Here is a 23,024-nt window from a genome sequence, read left to right on the forward strand (position 1 = left end):
AATTTTACTCCCCACATGATTCTTCCACAGTTCATGTTCAGGACTTTTATAGCTTATAAAAAGTGACTGAAATAGTCTTCCTATGTTGTAACCACAGAATCAGATATTCGACCCAACAAGCTTTTAACCTGGTGTCAGAAACAGACAGAAGGCTACAGGAATGTTGACATTACTGACCTCACTACCTCTTGGAGGAGTGGCCTTGCATTATGTGCAATTATGCATCGCTTCAGACCTGACCTCTTGTAAGTTATATGTGTAGAGTTTGCTAATTGTAGGATATTGAGTTGTTTATAAAAGTATGGACGTGTATAGGGCCAACTGAAACAAAGCTGATGGTCTAGAGTCCCCTTTTATCATTTGTTTTTGCAACTGGTTGCACAGTATTGCCAAGTTTATATTTTCCAGATGTCCTTGGCCTGGCACATAAAATGTAAGGCGTATACTTTCAAAGAACTGTATGGGCTTTTAGCCATGTGCTTCTTGTTGACTTCAGTGGGAATCACATGACTGTTTTAAAAATGTCAGTGCTTTGAAAATGTGGTGGTTTGTATTGTCTTGTGCTTGGAGGCATATTCTCAGAGAATTCTCATAGAAAAAGAAAAGCTATGAACTAGCCAGTTCAGGTACTGCTTGCACTCTAGCCATGGTTAGATTGTCTTTTGTGTAGAGCAGTGTCATACATACCAAACAGAGTAACAGATGCTTAGGTCATCCTGCAAGATTGAGACAGATCCATAAGGGGTGCAGCTGTGTAGTAGCTGTGGCTGTGCCGGAGGTCTGTCTGGAGCCATTGCTTTTATGCAACTCCAGACCCAGCAAGTAAGTGCTGCTGCTGCTACTCATTCTTTCCTTTCCACTGCTGGTGAATTCCATGGGAGGGGCAGGGTGAACAGCAGCTGCATTTACCCCCAGTCTGTGGAGCTGCATGAAAGCAGGGGCTTGGGGCAGACCCCACCCCAGGCATCTTGTGAGCTCAGAGCTCATAGCTTATGTGGAAATCCAGCAGGAGGCTTTACTGACTGGGTAGTGAGCTCAGAGCTCACTGAACATATGTAGCACAGTCAGAGCTGAGCTACCAGTAATCTTTGTTGTTGGTAGAACAACATGCTGCTTATGTTCTCGAAAACTCTCTGGCTTTTAGGAGGTGCATATCCCCTTTCTTCCTCCACCCTCTTGGCCAGATTACCTACCCCAAAGACTTGGAATTCACAATGGGACTATTACAGACATTTTAAAGGAAAACCCTGAATAGGACAAAATGATGCACATACAGAACCAAATGCTCTGAATAAATATTGTTGAGCTGGAAGATTGTAATGGCTGTCATCAATCACAAGCTGATGTGCGTGCCTGCCACCTTTCATTCCGGCCTAAGTGGAATCAGCAGTTTGGCTTCTTACTAGGTTGTGGTAGGTGGAAACAAAAGAATCTATCATCCACAGTACTGAAGTACCGGGCCTGAGTAAGAACTAACTAGAAGAATAAAAGATTTCTGTTACTGATTTTTAAAAATGGGGTCTCTCAGATGCTTTGGCAAGCCATGTGTATAACAGAGAAAGGGAGCAGGAAGCACAAAAAAGCAGTCATAAGTATGGCCCTGAGAGGGTGCAAAGAGAGATTCTTTTGGCACAGCACTCGCTTACAAGGCAGGCTGAGAAAAGGAATTGTATGCTATTGTTTTTCCCTGCATTCAGGGGAATTGAACTGCATAAATGAACAGGGTTGCACCTAGAGAAAAAACCTGACTGGGACATCAGCATTTGCTACCTGTCAAGTTTTGAAAATTTAACTACTGTGGCCTTGGGCAGGGGTAGCTCTTGGAGTGGAAACCTTCGCATTTAGCTTGAGGAGGAAGAAGTTTCTCTACCAGAAGCTATATTTAAAAAAAAAAAAAAAAAAAAAAAAAAGGCCAGTGGACCAGTAACGTAGCTACAGATGTGTGATTAAAATCTAATTATCACACGCCTCTCAGACTTATTACGCAGACAAGAACTTCACATTCAGCGTGTGTGTGTGCGTGCGTTTGTGTATGTATCTGTGTGTGTGTGTATTATAGTGTGTGTGTATAAGGCTCCAATCTCTATATGAATATAGTTATCTATCATATATAACTACTACAAGTATGTATAGTATGCCTTCTTATAAAGAAATGTGATGTTAGCCTCCACAGACTATTCATTATTCTATCTGGTCAGGAACTCAGTGATTTTAATACTAACTGAAATAAGCTGCATAAAAATGATGAAACGTGTAGTCTGGAGAGGAGTGTTTTGTATAATATTCATAGTTGATAGAATATCCTGATTTTTTTCTCTTGGACCAGGTCAGAAAATTTTTTTGAAAAGTTCTGTTCAGTTGAGCGCAATTTGAAATCTTCCATTGAGAACATTGTAGGAAAAAGCACTTTTGGTGATATTCCTGAGCTATACGCTTGGATAGATTTCACAGAGGCAACCGTCAAAGATGCATACAGTCTTTAATCATGTAGCACTTTAGTCGTGATATTTCCCAATGAAGCAAACAGAGCTTCATTGTTTTTGAAAGTGGCAAAAGTCAGACCTCCACTGATACTAATGCTTTACTCCTTCAGTGACTTTGATTCTTTGAATGAAGAAGATGCTGTCAAAAACAACCAGCTAGCATTTGACATTGCGGAGCGAGAGTTTGGAATTCCTCCTGTCACCACTGGGAAAGAGATGGCGTCTGCTGGAGAGCCTGATAAGCTCAGCATGGTTATGTATCTCTCAAAATTCTATGAGCTATTTAGAGGAACACCTCTAAGAGCAGTTGGTAAGTGAGCCTATATTGTTCTTAAATGTTATAGAAATTGGAAGTAGGTCATTTCATCCACAGTGCCTCTGAACCCTGGAAGTTGGGCCAATGTCCATTTCTCATAGCAACGGTATCAACTGCTGTGGAATGCTTGAATGACTTTTGCTTTCGGCAGCGGCTATCTCATGCTTAAAAGGGAAAAAAAACCCACTTGATTTGGATGAAAGCTTGCATTTTCTTTGTGGCTTTAGGAGATAGGAGCATACTGAGTAACTACCTTTAGAGATCTCATTAAGGTGATGTCAGACTGTGACAGAAGCTTACTAATGATGTAGTTGTCCTCCTCCACCTTTATTCCTGTGTGGTTTTAACTATTTTTTTTCAAATCACACCTAGATTTTTATTAATGTATTTTATTCTGCCAAGAGTGTAGGCTCCAGTACTCTTGTGCTATTCATTATTCCCAGTAATAGACCACAAAAGTGTTTTTGTCTCCCACAGAAATAAAGCTTTGAAAAATGACTGTTTTATGTGACTATAATATCTTGAAATGGTGCAAACATCTTCATTTGAACAGATGCTGTGGACAAGCAAAATGGAGAAAATAATGACCTTTCCTCTGCAAAGTCCTCAAACTCCATCTTTAACTACATCAATTTGACATTACCAAGGAAGCGGGTACCAAAAGTAAGAAGCTTTACCCCTTGCATCTTAATCTCCTTTTAAAGAGGTTAAAGGGACACTATCAAGCCCAAAATGTAGCTTTTGCATAATTCCTACGTAACAGAAGACAAGCAGAAATAAAGTAATGGTCACATAGCAACAAAACAATAATTCCAATGCAAACAGATTTTAAAGAAAAATCATGTTTAATTTTTGTAACCTGGACTTTTAGAGGTGTACCAATACATTGGTCCCGTATCGGGTTGGCGCTGAATATGAGAAAAATTGACTGTATTGGCAGTCTGCTTTTTTGGGCTGATATGGCCAGTAATGGCACTGATAAATGCCTCATGCATACACAGCCATAGTGCAGCACACACACAGGCCAGGCACACAGCCCGACAGCATGGAGAGCAGCCAGAGTTGCTGGTAAGTCTTTTGTGGGGAAAGGGGTATGGATAGGCAGATTGAGGCCCCCGTGGTGAGGGAGTGGGGCTGGGGCAGGGGCAGGCACTGCACAGCCAGGGCAGAGCAGAGGACAGAGCCACAAGAGGCTCATCTGGGGAGGGGGTGGCTCCTACCACAGCCTGCACCCTGGGAGGGCATGGGGGGCGTGTGTGCCCCCGGATCTGCGTGCGGGGCAAGGGCGGGCTACCACTGTGGGCTGGGATCGGGGCGGTGCTGGCCTCTTCCTGGTGGAGGGGCTGGGCTTGGCCCCACTTGAGACTGGCGGTGATGGCGATGGGAGGGGGGTTGGGGAGACTGTGACAAATTTTGTGGTGACTGCAGCCCCTCTCAACCCCCTTCCCAGTGCTGCTGGTGCCTGCCCTGAGCACAGCCCAGCCCCTTGCCAGGAAGAGCTCAGTGCTGCCCCCTGCCCCAGCCCACATCAACAGCCTATTCTCACCCCACGCACAGCTCTGGGGGCACCCCCCCCATGCCCTCCCCAAGTGTGCATAGTGCCTGCCCCATCCCCACTCCCTTCCTCACTACGGGGGCCTCGATCTACCTCCCCCACGTCCCTTCTCTTCCCCCCTTGCCCCTTTCTCCACAACAGACTCACCAGCTGGATGCTGCTCTCCACGCTGCCTGGCTGCATATTGGAGTTGGATCAGTATTGGCTGATATGGCTCATGAAAAATCAGCCATCAGTATCGGCTCAAAAATTCTGTCGGTGCACCCCTACTAACATTGCTGCACTATGCTCTGAAATTGATTAGAAACTAACAATGATTATGATCAATTATTTTTTTTTGTAGCTGAAAAATTGCTTTTAACTTCAGTGGGAATTTTGCATGTACAATCAGTGAAGTGCTAGGCTCTCTTTGGAAAAAAAATCTAACAACTCTACATTTTTTTTCCAGATGATTTGTCTTGTTTTTTTAACACAGAGAAACACATTTATATTTAAGATGCATATTTCTTAGCCTGGCAATGTCAATTTCCAGAGACTTTCTCCTGTAGCTTTATTCGATTCCAGATTGCTCTTCTGTGAGCAATATAGAAATCAAGCATGTTTTAAATGATTTATTTCTGGCCAATCTTTGTTGTTTTTGTTTTACACACTACAATGTATAAATTAAAAAATATATATTATGAAATATTACAGACTTGCAAGAGCTATGGGAAGATCCAGTACTTTCCCTATGTAAATTAAAAGTTTCTTCATCAAAGTTATATTGTTATACTATGTTGCTTTATAGGAGACAGCAAAGTCTGTTGCCATGATGCATATAGACTCAAATAATAATTAAAACTGGAATTGATTTTTATTTGTTTAATATCTTATAGTAATGATCTGAATATCTGAGGAATAATATAGTGAAGCACTGATGCCGCATTTTCATGTTTCAGTCTCCAGAATGCTTAGAACCCAGTGTTGAAATTAGAATAGTAGACATAATTACTTATAATTAAAATTCAGTGGGAACACTCACCAAGCATAATGTTTAATACTGTAAAGGTATATCTTACACATCGCCCTATAGCAGTGTAGTGATCATGCCTGTCTACACATGATCAACAGCTACACCATCGTAGCTGTGTGCTCCAAGTCAGGGCAAGCACATGTGATGTGAAGAGAAATGACGTCCTAATTAACGATTCCTGTTACCAATCAGACATTCAGAGAAGAGGATGAAAAGAAGTAGATACATATCTAAAGTGATTATCACCTAGGACCCAGATTCTGCAGGCCCTTAGGGCATGTCTATATGGTGATATTATGGCACCATACTGGCACAGTAAGGTGGTTACTGTACCATGGGTGCAGCAGTTTGATTTCTCAGCTATTTTGCCTTAGTGACACAGTATACCAGGGGAGCACACCTCTATAATGATGTAGCTGGCAATCAAATATAGACCTGCATGATCATATTGCTGTAGTGAGTGCATTGTACATGATGTAGCGCACTGCTACATCGCTGTAGGGCGACATGTAGATGTGCCCTTACAGTATTAAACATTATTCTTGGGACTGAGTGTTCCCACTGAATTTCAGAATAGTAGACATAATTACATATAATTAATTTCAAGACTGGGTTCTAAACATTTTGAACTTCCACTGAAGTCAGTGAAACTTTGTAAGGAGTCTGAGTCAGCAGTATCTGATACAGGATCAGAGCCAATGAGAGTGTAGGGCTAGCACTTTGGAGACTTGCCATATACTCATGTAGAATTATACTGAAAAATACTTTTCACAGTTTTAAGCTTCCCTCCACTCTTTAGTAAAAACCTACAGCTAAATGAGATAGGTAGTGGAGGGGTCAGTCTTTCATGTCTAACCCCACCCTTATCTTTACTTTTTAAAATAAGAGCTCTTGCAAGATCTGGCTTGAAGCCAACCTCATGTCTGTAATTTTTGAAATCTAACTGCTGTAAATTGTAACCAACCAAACCAAATTACAGCAGCTGGTGTTTCGTGAAACACAGAATAATGCAAACCTGTGAGAGGTTTGATTTTGTTTCCTGAGACGTCCATGACTCTTTCTGTAATAATTCCAACATTCATGAAAGTCTTACTTGCAAATGACCCACTTCCTACTATGTTGTAACTTTAATCTATTGCACAGACATAAACAGATTTTTTCTGCCTGTACAGGCATGTTAGATTTTTCTTAGTTTTATCTTCCACTGCCTTGTAGATTAACTTGCAAAAGTGACAGACAGAAGACAGCTTTTCTACTGTTTTCTAGTGACCTTAACAGCATTCTCTTTACTTGTATGTGTAATATAAATTTTTGCTGTTTTACTAGGCTGGCTAGAAATTTGTCTCCACCTTGTCACTTTCAATTCCAATGTAAACATAATTTTTCTAACCGAGAAATTGCATTAGATCTTGCAAGGATTTCCTAGACTGACTTGTGTCTTACACATTGTTAATTCCATAAACACATTTTTAAATCATGTGACCAGTCAACCACCCAGTAATCTCATATATCCTTATTAGGAAACAACTTTTACCCACCATCCACTTGCAAACAAAACAAGACTGTGGCACGCTTACCATCAAGCCCAACCAGAGGCGCACACCACATGAGTAAATAAACATTGTCCTCTCTTAAAAAGGATGACTTCATTGGGAGGAACTTTTTCTTATTGCCATGTTGCTACTCACAAAAAGTGGACTTTTAATAGTGGAAATCTTCATATTGCACTTTTTCTACCAGTCATTAAGAAGACAGACACTAGAAGAGTGGAGAGGAGATTATTAGAATAGTCCCGAGTGGGAGGAACAGCTTTCAGTAGTTCTTTTTATTAAATCTTGGCATGTGAGAGATCAAGCTCACATGCCAAGCATGTGTGAGCTGCAAATGGACAGCATCTTTTAAAACAATAATTACTGCCGTCTCGTGAGAAGCTTAGATAAGACAAACAATTAGATTAGATTTTGCTTTGTGGTTTCTTGCTGGTGCCACCATCACAAAGCTTCCTGCTTTATCTCAGCCTCCAAATCTCATACTTTGTATATCCTTAGTCTGTACTCAGGGAGCCAGAATACCGAGGCCACTTCTTGTGCTGGAAGCTCTGTAGGCGTTAGCAACCACTGCTAATATGGAACACAGAAACTATTGCCCCGTAGCACCGCTTAGCTGAGGACAGGAAGTTAAGAATACTATCACTATGTGAGGCTGCCAGGGAAATGAAGCTTCATGGAGTGTAACTACCCACTTTAGAAATGGCCATAATTTTAGATTTTAAGATCACTCCCTGTAGAAAGTGACATAGGACACTTTCTAGAAATATAAATAGGCATGTACTTAATGTTGCATCTTGCAGAGAGCTGGCATTTTCAACAAAACAGTATTCCTTAATGACGTAGAGTGTTGCTTGATGCTGACCTTGGGAAAGGAGTGCCACATCCTGAACTGGCAGCAGTATCTGGCTTTGCCTTGGGTCTTATCATTTGTTGGATGGAGGACCTCAAACCTATTTTGTGAGAGTTTTGGAAATTGCTGCCTGAAGTTAGTGTAGCTGCAGCTGGTTTGCCAATGTGTGCTAGACTGGATAATGTTTTTCATTTTCCTATTAGTGTCAGCAGTGTTCCAGAGGAACTGAAATTTCCTGCGCTCCAAACTGTAAAATGAGTTTTTGGTGTTTACATAACAAGGAGCACAGTCCTCAGGATTGGAATCTCTAGGCAATTGGTTCTTTTGAGGTCCAGCTTTTTAAGAATATATAATCAAATCCTATTGTATAATATTTTGAAAGGCAACATTATCCTGTGCTCTTCGTTCTCTCATGTGGTCTCTGCTTTATGCACAAACTATTCTTCAGGACATGTTGTACCATTACACTGCAGTCTTGCTGGGCAGACTGATGCTTACACAGGGCATGTAACGACATTACTGAGAGCCAGTGCTTGAAAGACCTTGTACCCCTATATAAAAGGAATCAAAATATTGTTGTCTGTTTCTTTTGGTATTTGCCCAAAAGTTATGGTTGGGATAGTTTTTCGTTTAGTGCATAATGATTTATTATAAGCAGGGAAAATATAAAGAGGAAGCCTGTATTCTTTGATCTTCCTTCCTTCCATTGCTGGCCCAGATTACTGCCTTACAACTTGGAGAGAAAAAGCAAATCATTGAACTATAGTTGACTGTTATAAATATACTGTATAGATGATGTTTACCAGGCAGCAAGATTTTCTGTCATGATTACTTCCATAATTTATATCAGTTCATTGTAAATTGAATCATAGGTCCAGGACTGGTTTTATTATTATTATCATCGTCATTATTATTGTTATTAATAGATGCATGTTTTAAAGCTCTAAATTGTTTGTGTGTGCACACATTTAGAATACAGAGTATATTGCCTGTCTCTTCATATGATCTCCTATTTAACACTAAAGTTGTTAAATGTATGCATGACTCTTAAGTATGACAGCCATCCAGTTGAAGTAACTGTGAGCATGACTGGGCATAAGTTCTTTGCAAGACTTCAGTCAGTTTGTTTAACCTTATGGAGATAAGAATTGTTTGACTAGGGAAACAATGCTGTATTTTGCTTTGAAGAAGAGCATTTGGCAGTCTAGGGCAGGGGTGGCCAACCTACAGCTCCAGAGTCCAAACTTCTGAGTTCAAACTGAGTAATATGCTCGCTGTGAGCAGTCGTATCACATGACATGACATAACGGCTATGGAAGGTGGGCACTGTGTGCTTGTGCAGAGATTCAAGGAGGCGCATAGTAACTTCTGAAGAGCCGCATGTAGGTCCGGAGCTGCGGGTTGGCCACCCCTAGGGTACGTGCATGAATTTGCTTGGAATCACTTGTATGAGCATCTTTCTATTCCTGAATTTCAAAGCATTTAACAAGCAATCATTCACTTATCCTGGAAACACTTATTTTTATATAGTTTTCATATTAGGAGGGCGCCTGAGACCAGGAGGGGAGAGATTCAACAAAGCCTTTATGTGTGTCCACTATCCCAACAAAGCCTAGTAATAGGTACATTCTTACCCAGCTGGAGCCCACCTTTAAACATGGATACTCTGCCTGAGATCAATAAAATTATTCACATCATGCTGAGCTAGGGCCCTAATCAGTACCAATAGTGGAATAATCCATCAAGCCTATAACTCTTAATCCACAGTCCCATTCTTCAGCAACACCAGATTATTTGCTAAATCTCATAATTTCCTACATGCTGAGATATTCAGCACAAATACAGTTGTGATCAACATAACTTTGTTTACCTTTGTTGCTGCAGGTTGAAAGGAAAGAAGAAGAAAATGAAACAAAGAAAAGGCGTCGAAAGGGTCTTTCTGGTGGCTTTGAGGAGGTCAGTGTTTAGTGGCATTGGCATGTTTAACACTGTCCTTTGCATAAAGCCCATGATAATGGAGCATCAGGATGCAAATTTAACAGGGTCCTGGCCTTTTATATTTGACAGAAATCTGCCAAATAAGATGCACATCCCTGTTCCTAAGTGACCTGTAATCTTTAAATAACCTTGTTGTACACTGTGGTATAATTGGGCCTTTTTAAATATTTAGTAAAGGAAAGTACGAGACTTACATTTCATGATCCACTTTTGGATTCAAGAAATTCTTATTTACACTTTTTCCAGCTCATTTAGAAACTTAAAACAAAATTAAATAACAGCATTTCTCTCTAGCATGTGCCCCTCTCCCTTCATGGCTGTTTGTCTTTATGGCTTCCTGGTCTGTTTAGCCTCTGTAATCTGCATTTTTTTTCTCTCTCTTGCGGAGTGGGTCACCAGAGATAACAGGCCATCTCATACTTTCATTTATTGTTTGTTTTTTATTTGTTCAGCAGTAGTTTTTTAATAGTCTATAAACAGTTTCCCTTTTCTCCTCACTGATAATGATCAAGCGTCACAAATTGGTATCTTCAGTATCCTCTTTCTCATGTCGTAATATTTGGCACAATAGTTGCACTTCTCAGCTTTAATTTTTTTGTGTTGTTTTGTATTTAAACAGGCTTCGAGTTTTTCAAACCAGGAGACACATTCTAGGAAAGAACAAGGTGATGGTAGAGAAAGGGTGAATAAAAATAAAGTCAAATCCATGGCAACACAGCTGTTGGCAAAGTTTGAAGAAAATGCCCCAAACACATCACTTCGGAGGCAGGTGAGCGATAAATGAATGTAAAATTCAGCCTTGAAATTGAAGCAGTCTTTCCTTTATGATGGTAGGTTTCAGATAAAAATTGGATTGATATTGAATTTGGGCCTGCTTTTCTTTTTCTTTTTTAATTGCAAATTTTATACATACCAGATATAACTTTTTTCTGCATTTATGCAGAAATGTAATTGGTGGTTTTATAGACTGTCCGATGTCTACTAATAGATGGGGGATTTGTGTTGTCAGGAAACCTGTTGTGAAGTTGTATGTAAAGTTGTGCCTTTGTAGTAGAGCTGTTTTGTTTGTTTCTTTGTTTTTATGGAGCTAGTTTGACTGGTTAAAGTATTGTTAAAAAATTCTGGTGTCCATGTTCTGTCAACGCTAGTAGATGACTCTAAAGAGCTAGGGTAATGATTTCATTATCTCCCCTCCACCCCCCACCCAAGAAGGAAGACGTAATCTAAAGTACAGAGCAAGGCTTTACTATTAGAAGCATGTAAGCAACTTGTATCCTCATTCATGAGTTGCACTCGCAAATGGAACATGCCATGAAACTTTGCAGTTGGCCATGGTTGGCTTGGGCAAGGCTACTTACATGCCTAAAGATAATCCTGTGCTTAAGTATTTTTCAAATTAAGAGATTATATGTTTAAAATTGCATTTTATTTAGTAAAAAAAATTTAACTTGTCATCCTAACGTCATAAGGAAGGAAATGCACTGAGTTTATATTGGTAAATTAACTGTGACATTCCTTCATGCCCTCTAGCTACTACAGTTTATTTACCTTTTTAGACCTCTGTTCACTTTTTTGGGATGGTGTTTCCTCCTCCCCCCTCCCCCCCATTATAACCTGAAGTGACTTCCTTGTTTCCTCTTTGTTATCACAAAACATCACCCCTTGCACAATGTGTCTGTCAGCATGGATGTCTTCCATGTTGTTTCAGAATACCTTGTTGTGTTATTTTCTGACTATCTTTGTATTTGCTAAGTCAGAGGCAGGTGGGCAGAGGCACAGGGTGCAGTCTGGCAGGGAGGTGGAGTGGCATGCTGCACCAGGCAGGTGGATGGGCAGGCACTGCTGCTGCTTTGGACCGACTGGAGCAGACACAACCCCACATGCATATGCCTGGCCCAGCTCTTCCTGAGCAGCAGCTGGAGGTGGTGGTGTGGTCTGGGCTGGGCATCACTGCTCCTGCCTGGGGTAGGGATTGGCTGAGGCGGGGCAGGGCAAGGGAAGAGAACTGCTGTGTGCATGAGTTGCTCATGTGCGTGTGCATGTGCGTATGTGTGGTGCCCTCCTGATCACGGTGCCCTGGGCAGTTGTCCATGTCACCCACCTCTGAGGCTGGCTCTGAGTACAGTTTTATTGGAGGAACAGGCCAGTTGAGCATACTTGAAAAGAACTGTGCAAAATACCTCATTTAACTCCTCCTGTGGTCTCTACACCAGCAATTTTTCTTTCTTTTTCTGCCTCTCTCAAATAAGATTTCAAACTCTCTAACCTTTTCTCTAATATTTTCTACTGCTTTGTATGGAACAAACAAATGGTATACAAGGGATTAGTAGATAAACCAGCCCTTCTCTCTTCCTGTCATCTTCCTGTCAATCCTCGCTTTGCTAAGCCTCAGGATCCAAGTCCTCCACCTCAGCCCAAATGGCAGGTAGGAATATATAAGAATTACATTTAACAACGATCCTGTTTTCACTTACTGCTGTGGGACTCGGTGTCTTTAAATGACTCCTGCACACCCAAATCAGTTCCCAAATAGGATTCCATGTTGGTAGCTCTGTGTAGTGATTGCATGCAACAATTGCTGTTTAAGGTTTTGTGCCAGGCTGTTAAAGTGTTGCTGCTCAATCTAAGGTGCATGTATCCAAAAGACTGTAAAAAGATATGACATGACATGAGTTGTTTTGTTTTTTCTTAGTCCAGTAAATAAACAAGGATCATAACAAAGCTATAATATGTTACTTGATCCTGGTTAGGAAACCTACTTAAAATGATTAGTGTTAGCATTCAATGCACCCTAAAAACACATGGGTCAATTTCTGTTTCTTTAATCAAGCAGAACTCCATAGACTTCATTGGAGAAGTCATGCATTTATATTAGAAGATATCAGAGTAGCAATGTGTTAATGCATGCATGTACTGTGTGGTTTGTTTTGCTGGAATGAAACGGGAAATGCAGTTTTACTTAATACAACCCTGTGATTCAATATGAGTAGTGATGCAACAAAGGGTTTAGGATTGGGTGTAGATAAGTATGCAAAAGTTAAATTGACTGTTCATTTTTCCATATCTTTTGTTTGGAGTCTCTTAATATTTTATGATAACAATCTCTGCTGAAAACCCCACTGCAATATTATATTCACACAGTAAAACCGTGACAAACTGAGGAAGTTTTAAAAGCAACCTCATATCAACATAACATGAAGACCCATTTTAACATTTATTTATTTATTTATTTATTTATTTATAAACCTGATCTTTGTGGCATGCCAGTAATAATTTGGAATAAACCAGAAACCTGAATTGCATGTGACAATGGACCAGGGGGCAGAGACATAGCAGGACAGCTTTGTGCCCTGAGCAGCTGTAGGGTGTGGGCCAATGCTGGCTGCCATGATCCTAGTGGCAGTGTGTGCAGCTGCTGCTACTGCAGCTATTTTTGCAGTGTCCCTTACACCCCACCACTTCTGTTAGGCTACTGCCGGGAGGTCTGCTGTAGAATATAAAGCCATCTCCCATACTCTCTCTTTCTTTCTGAAGGTGATGAGAGGTCAGTGAAAAATCCAAGTAATCAAAAAGCTTTAATTTTGTTGAACTGGCTGAGAAGTACTTTTTAAAAGTAAAATGGGGCCTTTTTACACAGTAGTTTTAGGTGCTATCTGGAGCTCTTACCCCCTGCATTGGCTTCACTAAAACACCTTTTAAGTGTCTTAAAGCACTCATTATTTGGTTTAAAATTACACCACTCCAGAGCAAGACTATATTCAATCTGCCCAAGTTTTCTTCTTGTCCCATTAAGGTGTGGCCACTTCCCACAGTTATTCTACCTAATCTGAAGTCCTTCAGCATCCTAGGATGCAGTGGACAAGCAGGGCCACGGTGGGCCAGAGGGGTCGGGGGGGCAGCTCTGGAGAAAACAAGGATCAGGCCTCTCGGATCTCGGGTGGTTCCAGGGTGGTGGCAGGCTGAACTCTGGTGAAAAAAAGAAGTAAGCCCCTTTGAGCTCAGCTGGCTGGGCAGTGCCTGAGCTCTAAGGGGCCGGATCCTTTTTTTTCTCTGGAGCTCACCCCCTTCCATGCTGCCACCAGCAGGAGCAGCAAACCAGTCTGGGTGGCAGTGGGGGGAGAATAGGCTTCAGAGAAAAGAAAAGATCAGGGTCCTCAGATTTCAGGTGGTCCCTAGATAGCCAGCTGCCAGCCTGAGCCAGTGTGTGGGGGGGTAGGCTTCAGAGGAAAAAAAAATCAGGATCCTTGGAGCTCAAGCAGCGAGCCAGTCTGGGTAGTAGGAAGCAGTGTGGCCCCCAAGGACTCCAGGGCTACAGCTGCCTGGCAGGAGCAGTGAGCCACTCCTGCTCCTAATGTGTTTATTGGCATTGTAGCCAATTCCAATAAATACTACAGAGTAAAAATGAAATACAGAAAATGTGGAGACCTTGTGGCTGACAGCACTGACTTGGTTTGTACTAAGAAATACTTTTCATATAGGCTCCTAGTCCTGCCCCTATTCACCAAGCCTCTAGTGGCAAGTCACGGCTGTACAAGTGAAAGATAGTCACAGTCTCATCAGAGGTGGATTGTCTCCTTATGGTATAACTGCTTCGCTAAGCCAATTAACATTTGTTCGCCTAAGGTGTAAAAAGGGTCATCCTTGTTGTACCTGCAACAAACAGTATGCTGATGGGCATTTTGTTTATCAGGAATATGATCTTTATGTACATTTAAATAAATTGGTCAGGCATCCTAAAATAAAGGTCTGGCTTCAATAAAATACCAGTGAGAAGATCATGTTTAATTACAATACAGGCGACCCTCACCATTTGCAGGGGATATGTTCTGAAGACCCCTGCGAATGGCGAAATCTGTGAATATGGCACTGTGGGGGTGGGCCTGGTTGCACTGGCAATTGGCGGGAGCCCAGCAACGGCAAGCATGGAGTTCCCAAGGAGCACCTGTAAGTATTTAAGATGTGGGTTCAGCATTTGTGAATATTTGAAACCTCAAATACCATACCCATGAGTAGTAAGGGTTTCCTGTACAGAGCCTCCATTACAGATCAAAGGCCATTTTTTGTAGTCCGAATTTTTAGACCCTTTTTGAACTGCTGCAGGCCCCCCCCCCCGAAAAAATCTTTTGCTCACAATATTCACAATGGATTTATATAAATTTGGGAGAGATTACCAGTAGAATTATGCCTAATAAATGGTACACTTTTGATGTAGGATGTATAAAAATACCTAGCAGTGTAATGCAGGAATAGTGCTGCAGAATACACAATGGTTCAGAATGTTTATTCTTCTCCAAGTAGTATTAGTGGAATTATGCCTAAGGATCAGAAAGTGGCTCGACCTCAGGTTACAATGACCTGCATGTGTTATACAGTACTAGTATAATGCAGTGCATGAACATATGCATGAGTATGTTATAATATGTCCAGTGTTCCAAGACATTAGAGAATACTGCAATACATTAAGTGCCTTGCTAGGTGTCTAGTTGTGGCATACTTTTATAGAGGCACTCTTGGAAGAAGCATGTATTGCATGATGGTATAGAAAGCAGGCTTTCTTCATTTGAAGTGTTTCCCAGTTTCAGGCAGTAGCTAGGACTGAACATGAGGTACGAGAACCAAAACGACCTTTTCGTGATTCTGATCATACGGCCAAAGGATCACAGAGCACAGAAAAAGCACACAGGCAGTCCAGTCTTTCAGGAAACTCAGAAACCCTTGCATCTGGCTGTCTTGCTGCCTCTGTACTGTCTGGAGTGCTTCAGCGCCTTCAGCATGTGGAGGAAACAATTCATCAGGTGACAAGTAATATCTTTTACCCTTTTTCTGTTTAAGCTATGCTTTTATTCTGGTAATGCTATGTGTGCTCTTTTTTTCCCCTATGTTCCTCAGCTTTTCCATCTTAACTATGGCTTCTGTAGTAAAGAAAAAAACATTGCCTTTCCCTATATATACTGCACTTCTGCCTTTTCTTGTATGACTAACTCAAATCTGTCTCTCACTCTTCTGTTTTTTTTTTTTCTTGACTCTTACTACAGAAGAGAGCTCAGGCCATAGCAAATAGGGAATTTCATAAAAAGAACATTAAAGAGAAAGCAGCTCACCTCGCCTCAATGTTTGGATACGTGGACATGCCAAAGGTGAATATGCAGCTGAAGAAACACTGACTGAGATGAGATCAGATATACTTCGTTATACTTGTTCTTTTCATCTTGTATATATCTAAACCAGTTGGAAATTAAATCTCACATTTTAAGTCTTTGTTTAAATTTAAGCATACCTTGAAATATGCTTGAAAAGAACTTTAAGAACTCAAGTGCACTGGTTGCTTTAGAAATAGCAAGGAATTGAAAGTGTAGCATTTAAGCAGATAATTGGTTTGTTCAGCATTCAGCATCTTACTTTTATACAGCTTCTGTTTCTACCCATGGTTATGGTTTCTGATCAAATAGCTATCAAACAATATTCTGATTGCAATGATAATTTTCCTGGCCCCTTTCAATACAGAGGTACAGATAAATCTCTGGTGTAAAAAATTTATGTTATCCTGTTGCAGATTTGGTATTGCAAAGGTTTTTGCTGACAGAGATGATACAGGGTCAATATTTTCTTGGTAGGGAAATATATATAGACTTCCCCCAAAGTAAGTAAATATTGAAAATCTTTGGAAATATCTGAATATTGTTCCAATGTGGTCAGGAGTTCAATTGTAAAATATTTTCCTTTGAAATTAAGGAGCTAAAGGAGAGTACATGCACACATACTACCTTTGTGATAGTTAAGCCAACTTAACTTTTAAAGTCAACTTAACTGTGAGAGCATACACACTTATATGACTTAATTGTGGTGCAAAACCACCTCTGAGGTGTATTACCTTGAGTTGTGTTAAAGTTGACTTGGTTCAAAAGATGGCTGCCACTGTGTCAAGGAGTTGTACATGTGTATGCTCACATGTGGCTTAATTTAAGTCAAGTTGCCTTATTTTAAGCCAACTTTAGTATGTGTGTACACACCTGGAGAGTTGGAAATTAGTGGCGAGAAAGTGGCTCGCTCTGATCCACTGGAAGACGATGATGCTGTCTATCTGTTTGGCTCAGTGGATCTGTTTTGTTTTCTCTGAGCTTAAGTTCAGCACACTGAAATGTATTTGCTGTAAATACATTCAGTTTGGCTAACACTGTTCTAAATATGTACATTTACCTCTGAAATCAAGCTTACTACCTTACTTGGTGATCTTTCGCAAGCCAGGTTTTTCTTTGTTACAGCAGTTGCGATTGACCAAAATGGCTACACTGCACAATACACCACAGTGTAGAGATGTCTAAGTTACTTGCAAGCAAACCTTGTATGTTGGAAGCAGCTGAGCCATATTTCAGTCAGTTGCTTTTACTGACCTCAGTATTTCAGCCCTTGGAGCTACTGGTTCATAATTATAGTTTCATAGTTTCTAGGGTCAGAAGGGATCTGAGCAGATCATCTAGTCCGACCCCCTGCATGGCAGGAAAGAATACTGGGGTCAAATGACCCCAGCAAGATGTTCATCTAACCTCCTCTTAAACACCCCCAGGTTAGGAGCCTGAACCACTTCTCTTGGAAGCTGGTTCCAGACCCTAGCCGCCCTGACTGTGAAGTAGCGCCTCCTGATATCTAACCTAAACCTACCCTCTGGCAGCTTGTGACCGTTATTCCTGGTCACTCCTGGCGGTGCTCGGGGGAACAGGGACTCCCCCAATGCCTGCTGATCCTCCCTGACTAGTTTATAACAGGCCACAAGATCCCCCCTCAACCTTCTCTTTTGGAGGCTGAACAGGTTCAGGTCCTGTAGCCTCTCCTCATAGGGCCTGCCCTGTTGTCCCCTGATCATACGAGTGGCCCTCCTCTGGACCCTCTCCATGCTGTCCACATCCCTCTTGAAGTGCGGCGCCCACTTCAATACTCCAGCTGCGGCCTGACCAGTGCCCCATAGAGGGGGAGGATCACCTCTTTGGACCTGCTCGAGATGTATCTGTGGATGCGTGCCAAGGTGCAGTTGGCCTTCCTTACTGCCTCTCCAGACTGCCGGCCCATGTTCATCTTGGAGTCAATGATGACCCCCAGATCCCTTTCCGCCTCCATGCTGACAAGAGGGGAGTTCCCTAACCTGTCGGTATGGTGCCGGTTGTTCCTCCCCAGGTGCATCACCTTGCACTTGTCTGTGTTGAAACCCATCCTATTCTCATCCACCCACTCTTGTAACCTGTCTAGGTCTGATTGTAGCCTGTTGCATCCTTCCAGGGTGCCCACGTCCCCCCACATCTTAGTGTCATCAGCAAATTTGAACAGGGTGCTTTTTACCCCCTCATCCAAATCGCTGATGAAGATGTTGAACAGTGCGGGCCCGAGGACCGAGCCCTGCGGGACCCCACTGCCCATGTCCTTCCAGGTCGAGAAGGACCCATCCACTACCACCCTCTGGGTGCGGCCCACCAGCCAGTTGGCGATCCGTTTGACTGTGTGGGTGTCTACACCACAGCCCCCCAGTTTCTTAATGAGAACGGGGTGAGAGACAGTGTCAAAAGCCTTCCGGAAGTCCAGGAAGACTATATCCACTGCTACCCCTGCATCTAATGATCTGGTGATCTGATCGTAAAAGGCCACCAGGTTGGTCTGACAGGACCTGCCACTGATGAACCCATGTTGGTTGCCCCTAAGCATGCAGTCCCCTGCTGGCCCCTCCTGGATGTGTGCCAGCATAATTTTCAAACAGCTTGCCTAGGATCGTGGTAAAACTAACCAGCCTATAGTTCCCCCTTCCTGCCTTTTTTGAAGATGGGGACCATGTTGGCCCTCTTCCAGTCCTCCGGTACCTCACCAGAGCACCACGAGTGCTCGTAAAGCCATGCCAGGGGACTTGCAATGACCTCGGCCAGTTCCTCTAGAACTCTAGGGTGGAGATCATCTGGGCCGGCTGACTTGAATACGTCCAACCCCTCCAGAAGCTCCCTAACTAAATCCTCGCTAACCCATGGCCCAGGTGTGCCTCCCCTGGGGCCCGAGGGGGGCCCAGCAGGGAGGTGGCTGTTCTGATCCCTACTTAGGAAGACAGAGGCAAAGAAATCGTTAAACATGTTAGCTTTGTCATCTGGTGTGACAACCAAGTTTCCCATGGCGTCCTGCAAGGGCCCCACATTACCTGGGACCTTCTTTTTACCCCCTACGTATTTAAAAAATGACTTCTTTTGTTTTCTTTACTTGTTGATAAAATGTTAAATTCACAAAACTAAAATTGTTTCTTAAAGTTCATCTTGTCCACTTAAAAAAATTTCCAGTATGGTACAAAACAAATTTTGAGTTCAGACTTCAGGGATATAACTCTTTTGCTTATTGTAATGGTGGAAATTGGACTAGAAATTGGACAAAGGAGTGGGGGCTGGACTACATGACCTCCTGAGGTCCCTTCCAATCCTAATTTTCTATGATTCAATGAAATGTAGAGCATAAATAGAGAGCTACCAAAATGGCAATTTCAGTTTCCATGGAAACCATGGAATAAGTAGGTCCCCTGCAAAAAAGCCCGGTCCCCATGAACCATGAAGAAGTGCAAAACGGCCAGCAAGCAGGGGGTGGGGGGGAAGGAGTGGGCAGGAATAACTGTAAGTGGAAAACAGTGGGAAGCCCTGGCTCCCTGAAGCACATGGACAAGGGAGATTTTTGTGGCAGAGTACAGCAGGCTCTCCACACTTCTGATCGGCTGAGGGGTTCTGGCAGTTCTGCCCCTTCCCAGAGATTGACAGATGGCTTTATGTCATTCCCTGGGGAGGGGTGGGACTTCTGGGGCCCCTTGACCAATCAGAGGTTTGGGGGGGCCCTGCCACACTCCGCCATGAAAATGGCGACCAGTGCCATGCTCGGACCATGAAATTGGGCAGCCGTCCCCGTTTCTGTAGGTCCCAAATTATAAATGTTCTGTCTGTGCATGGTATACTGTTTTGAAATTGAAACTATACTTCCATCTTCCCTGGAATAGTTAATAGACTGAATTTGATGACACATTATACTGAAGAGAAATCTAAGCAATGGCAAAATTCACCCTTTGAGCAGGTTAACCTGTGAAGTGAGGCTTTCCCTTTTAAGAGTTGCCACAGACTATTGTCTGGGGACTGTTTGTTATTTTCAGGATTCAAACTTATTTTCACTAGCTGAATAATGTATACCTTAATGAAGAATCATCTTGTAAGGATAGAAACTGTAAGACCGTTTTTATTTTGAAGTTGGAGCCAAATTGTGCAGTGACTCCCTGCCTAACTCTTTGGTGCATGGTTGTGCAGTTTCATCATCTTAACATGTATTAATGTGATTGTCCTCTTGGATAACTTCCCTCTATTTCTGCTCTGTACAGAATAAACTACCTACTAAAGGCCTCTCCCATTCTCAGCCCCCAACTCCCTCTTGCCCTCCATCTTACGATTCAGCTGCTACTTCCTCTTCAACATCTGTTGGCTCTGCTTCCCCTGCTGTCCATTCTAGAAAGGTATTCTGTTAACAGATTTTCATGTAAAATCCAAACTTGCACTAAAAACTTCACAAGAATTGGCTCAGACTGAAGCTGTTGGCTTTGCATGGAGAATCTGGGTATGCTGTATTTCACTGTGGATTCAGACTTTAGACTGGTCACTTTTTGTTACTTGCGCATGTTAGTGGAAGCAAAATCACCATCAAAGTCATTCAGATGAAAAAAGCTTAGGTGTGTGGACCAAGGAGTTGTTGAAGGTACTAACCAAAACTCAAGTTATTTGTACAATGCTGCTAATTTTAAGTGCTCTGTTCCCTTTAATAGTAAAACCACAAACCGTCTTATTTCTGTGAAATACTTAATGTGAAGAAACGAAATGAGTAGCATGGGATGACTTGTGGGTTGTTTGGATGTTATTTTTTCATTCAAATATCAATCAGGCCAGAAGAGAGGTTGTTGATTGGATGATGATTTTTCAAAAAGAGAATGGATCTTAGGAAAGCTCTAGAGGAAAGAAAGGAATAAATTGGACAGAGTCACAGACTGCTGAGTGTTTTTGTTTTGTTTTCCTTGCTTGCATACTTGTACATAACTTCCTTATAAGAGTCAATGGCTTGGTTAACCATTTCATCATAACACCAGATTTGAAATATAGGACATATTCACAGATTGAATAATGGCAGCTGAATAGACATTAGAGTTCAAGGAGTTTAGAGTTTTCACTAATGTTTCTTGTGATACTAAAGGTTGAACCCTTTGATTTGAATAAATTGTCAGAAGTTCAGTTTACTTCTCTTATGCAGGAAAGATTCTAACTGGGGGGGATTTTCAGCTCTCTTGTTCCTGATCACCTGGGAAGTAGCTACAGCAGATGTACGCAGCGCCTTTCAAGCCTCCAAACACTTACATGCTAAGTAAGTTTGGAGTGAAACTTATTTTGGAACTCCCTAAAGTTCCTGGTTTTATTTAAAAAACACTATTGGAACCAAACATTGATGCCCTCAGTCTAGTTCAGTCCTGCCAGCACTTTTAAGACCTGAAGGTTGTCTTTCAAAACTTGACATGGTTTGCTATCTGTTGAGAGGATGTGAGTATTTTTTTTCTTTCCTCTTACATCTATCACTTGTGAATTTTAGTGTCTACTAGCACTAAAAAGGACTATCTTTTTTCTTATCTGTTGATGTTTATATAATACCTGTACACGTGGTCTGAAACCAGTCCAGCTTTGGTAGCTGAATGTGATTTCCTTCTTTTAGATATGAAGTAGTGCAAGTTAGTGACATCAGTCCAGTTTCTGTTGGACTGGTACCCATTTTCCAATTGACACTGGTTTGATTGAGTTGATAGCATCAGCAGGAAGAGCAGTGACTGAACAGGCAGTGATTGAGCTGTGCCTGTGCCTTTTAGGTCAGTGGTTCTCAACCTCATTAAATTAAAGGCAACTCTGGAAAATGCCAGATGTGCTTTCACTTGTTTGTTTTTTTCTTTTGACTATGAAAAAATAATAGAACAATTTTTCTGTTGCAGAGACCTCAAACTCTGCAACAGGTCAGAGCATTTTTGACACTATTCCTATTTAAAAATTTTGGGTTTCTCTTGTGATTCATCTGTGTATGCCACCCTTCAAAGGAACTTGCGACACCCAGGTTGAGAATCACTGCTCTAGGGACAGGTTCTTCAGATCAGGGGAGTGGCTGGCTGAGTGGACGTTAGGGAAAAGCCTGGACTCTTTCCCTGTCTTGTGTAAGTAATAGATGCAATGTCCAGAACACCAGGTCTGATTCTTATTTACACTAAGGTTCATTGCCACCACTGCTGCAGTATAAAGGGTAATCAGGTGGGCATAAATGGGCCATTGTTTAAACTCAGGCACTTCATCTTCTGTAAGCATTGACAAACAGTAATTTTACTGAGATTTATATTCTTGTCATCTAGTCAAGGGCTCACCAGTGCTGATGTTTTGATTTTGTTTAAAAGAGCAGTTACTCCTTTAATATAAAAGGTATTTGTTGTTTTTGATGAAATTGGGATTTATTTAATTAGGACAGCTATAGTTTAAGAGTTGTTGGATCCTAAATGGATTTTACTGTTTTATTTTAAACCCATTGTGTTTACTGTAGTTAAGAATGTTCTATCTGGAAGTAATGGTGGAACAAAGAAACACAATCCATGCTCTAAAGTACAGGCAAGGGTAGTATCAATCTTCTTAGGACTTACTGAATATTTGGCAGATCATTTAATACTTAATGGGTTAATGGACAAACTTAGGTGCCTGAAAATCCTGTTCCTTTAGTTTCCTCAGGCTGAGTTTGATAACTATAATTCATATGCATATAATATCATATTTAGGAGTTTTGTGATACTGCAGCGGTAGACTGCTGAAACAAGTTGCTGTGCACTGATCCTGTTATGCATTCCCCTCCATGGTTGTTTTAGTTCAGTTCAGTCTCCTAATCAACTTACTAATTACTACAGCCACCTGTCTAGTTGCCTTCAGTTTAAATTTATTTTGGCAAGAAGCAAACTACTACTAGTTTTGTTGTAATATTAGCATTGACCAAAGACTAGCATTTTTCAAATTTTGGAGCCTAAAGGCAAGTGTCTACATCCATTTTTAGACACTTAAATACCTTGATTTTTAGAGATGCCTCAGTAGGAGCTGATGAATCCTAAATAGTTCTGGCATCCCATAAAACATCAAATTCCCTTTTTTTTTCCTCTCCTTGCTCCATATGATCCTTTCAATCAGCTCAGTTTACAGTTCTCTTTAG

At 41.6% G+C, this 23,024-nt stretch overlaps 1 protein-coding gene across 1 annotated transcript in view; it reads left to right on the plus strand.

The window, feature by feature from the left end:
* The window catches only part of MICAL2 (microtubule associated monooxygenase, calponin and LIM domain containing 2), a 118,690-nt gene that overhangs the window by 79,660 nt on the left and 16,006 nt on the right, over positions 1-23,024 (plus strand). Inside the window, 9 exon segments of the mRNA XM_090032711.1 lie at positions 98-245; positions 2,594-2,793; positions 3,353-3,462; positions 9,651-9,722; positions 10,384-10,533; positions 12,085-12,189; positions 15,341-15,559; positions 15,800-15,901; positions 20,140-20,271. Of these exon segments, the coding sequence (XP_089888837.1) occupies positions 98-245; positions 2,594-2,793; positions 3,353-3,462; positions 9,651-9,722; positions 10,384-10,533; positions 12,085-12,189; positions 15,341-15,559; positions 15,800-15,901; positions 20,140-20,271 (1,238 nt within the window).

The sequence above is a fragment of the Crocodylus siamensis genome, chromosome 2, assembly GCF_052110815.1.
Source record: "Crocodylus siamensis isolate JL-2025a chromosome 2, ASM5211081v1, whole genome shotgun sequence".
Taxonomy (NCBI): Eukaryota; Metazoa; Chordata; order Crocodylia; family Crocodylidae; genus Crocodylus; species Crocodylus siamensis.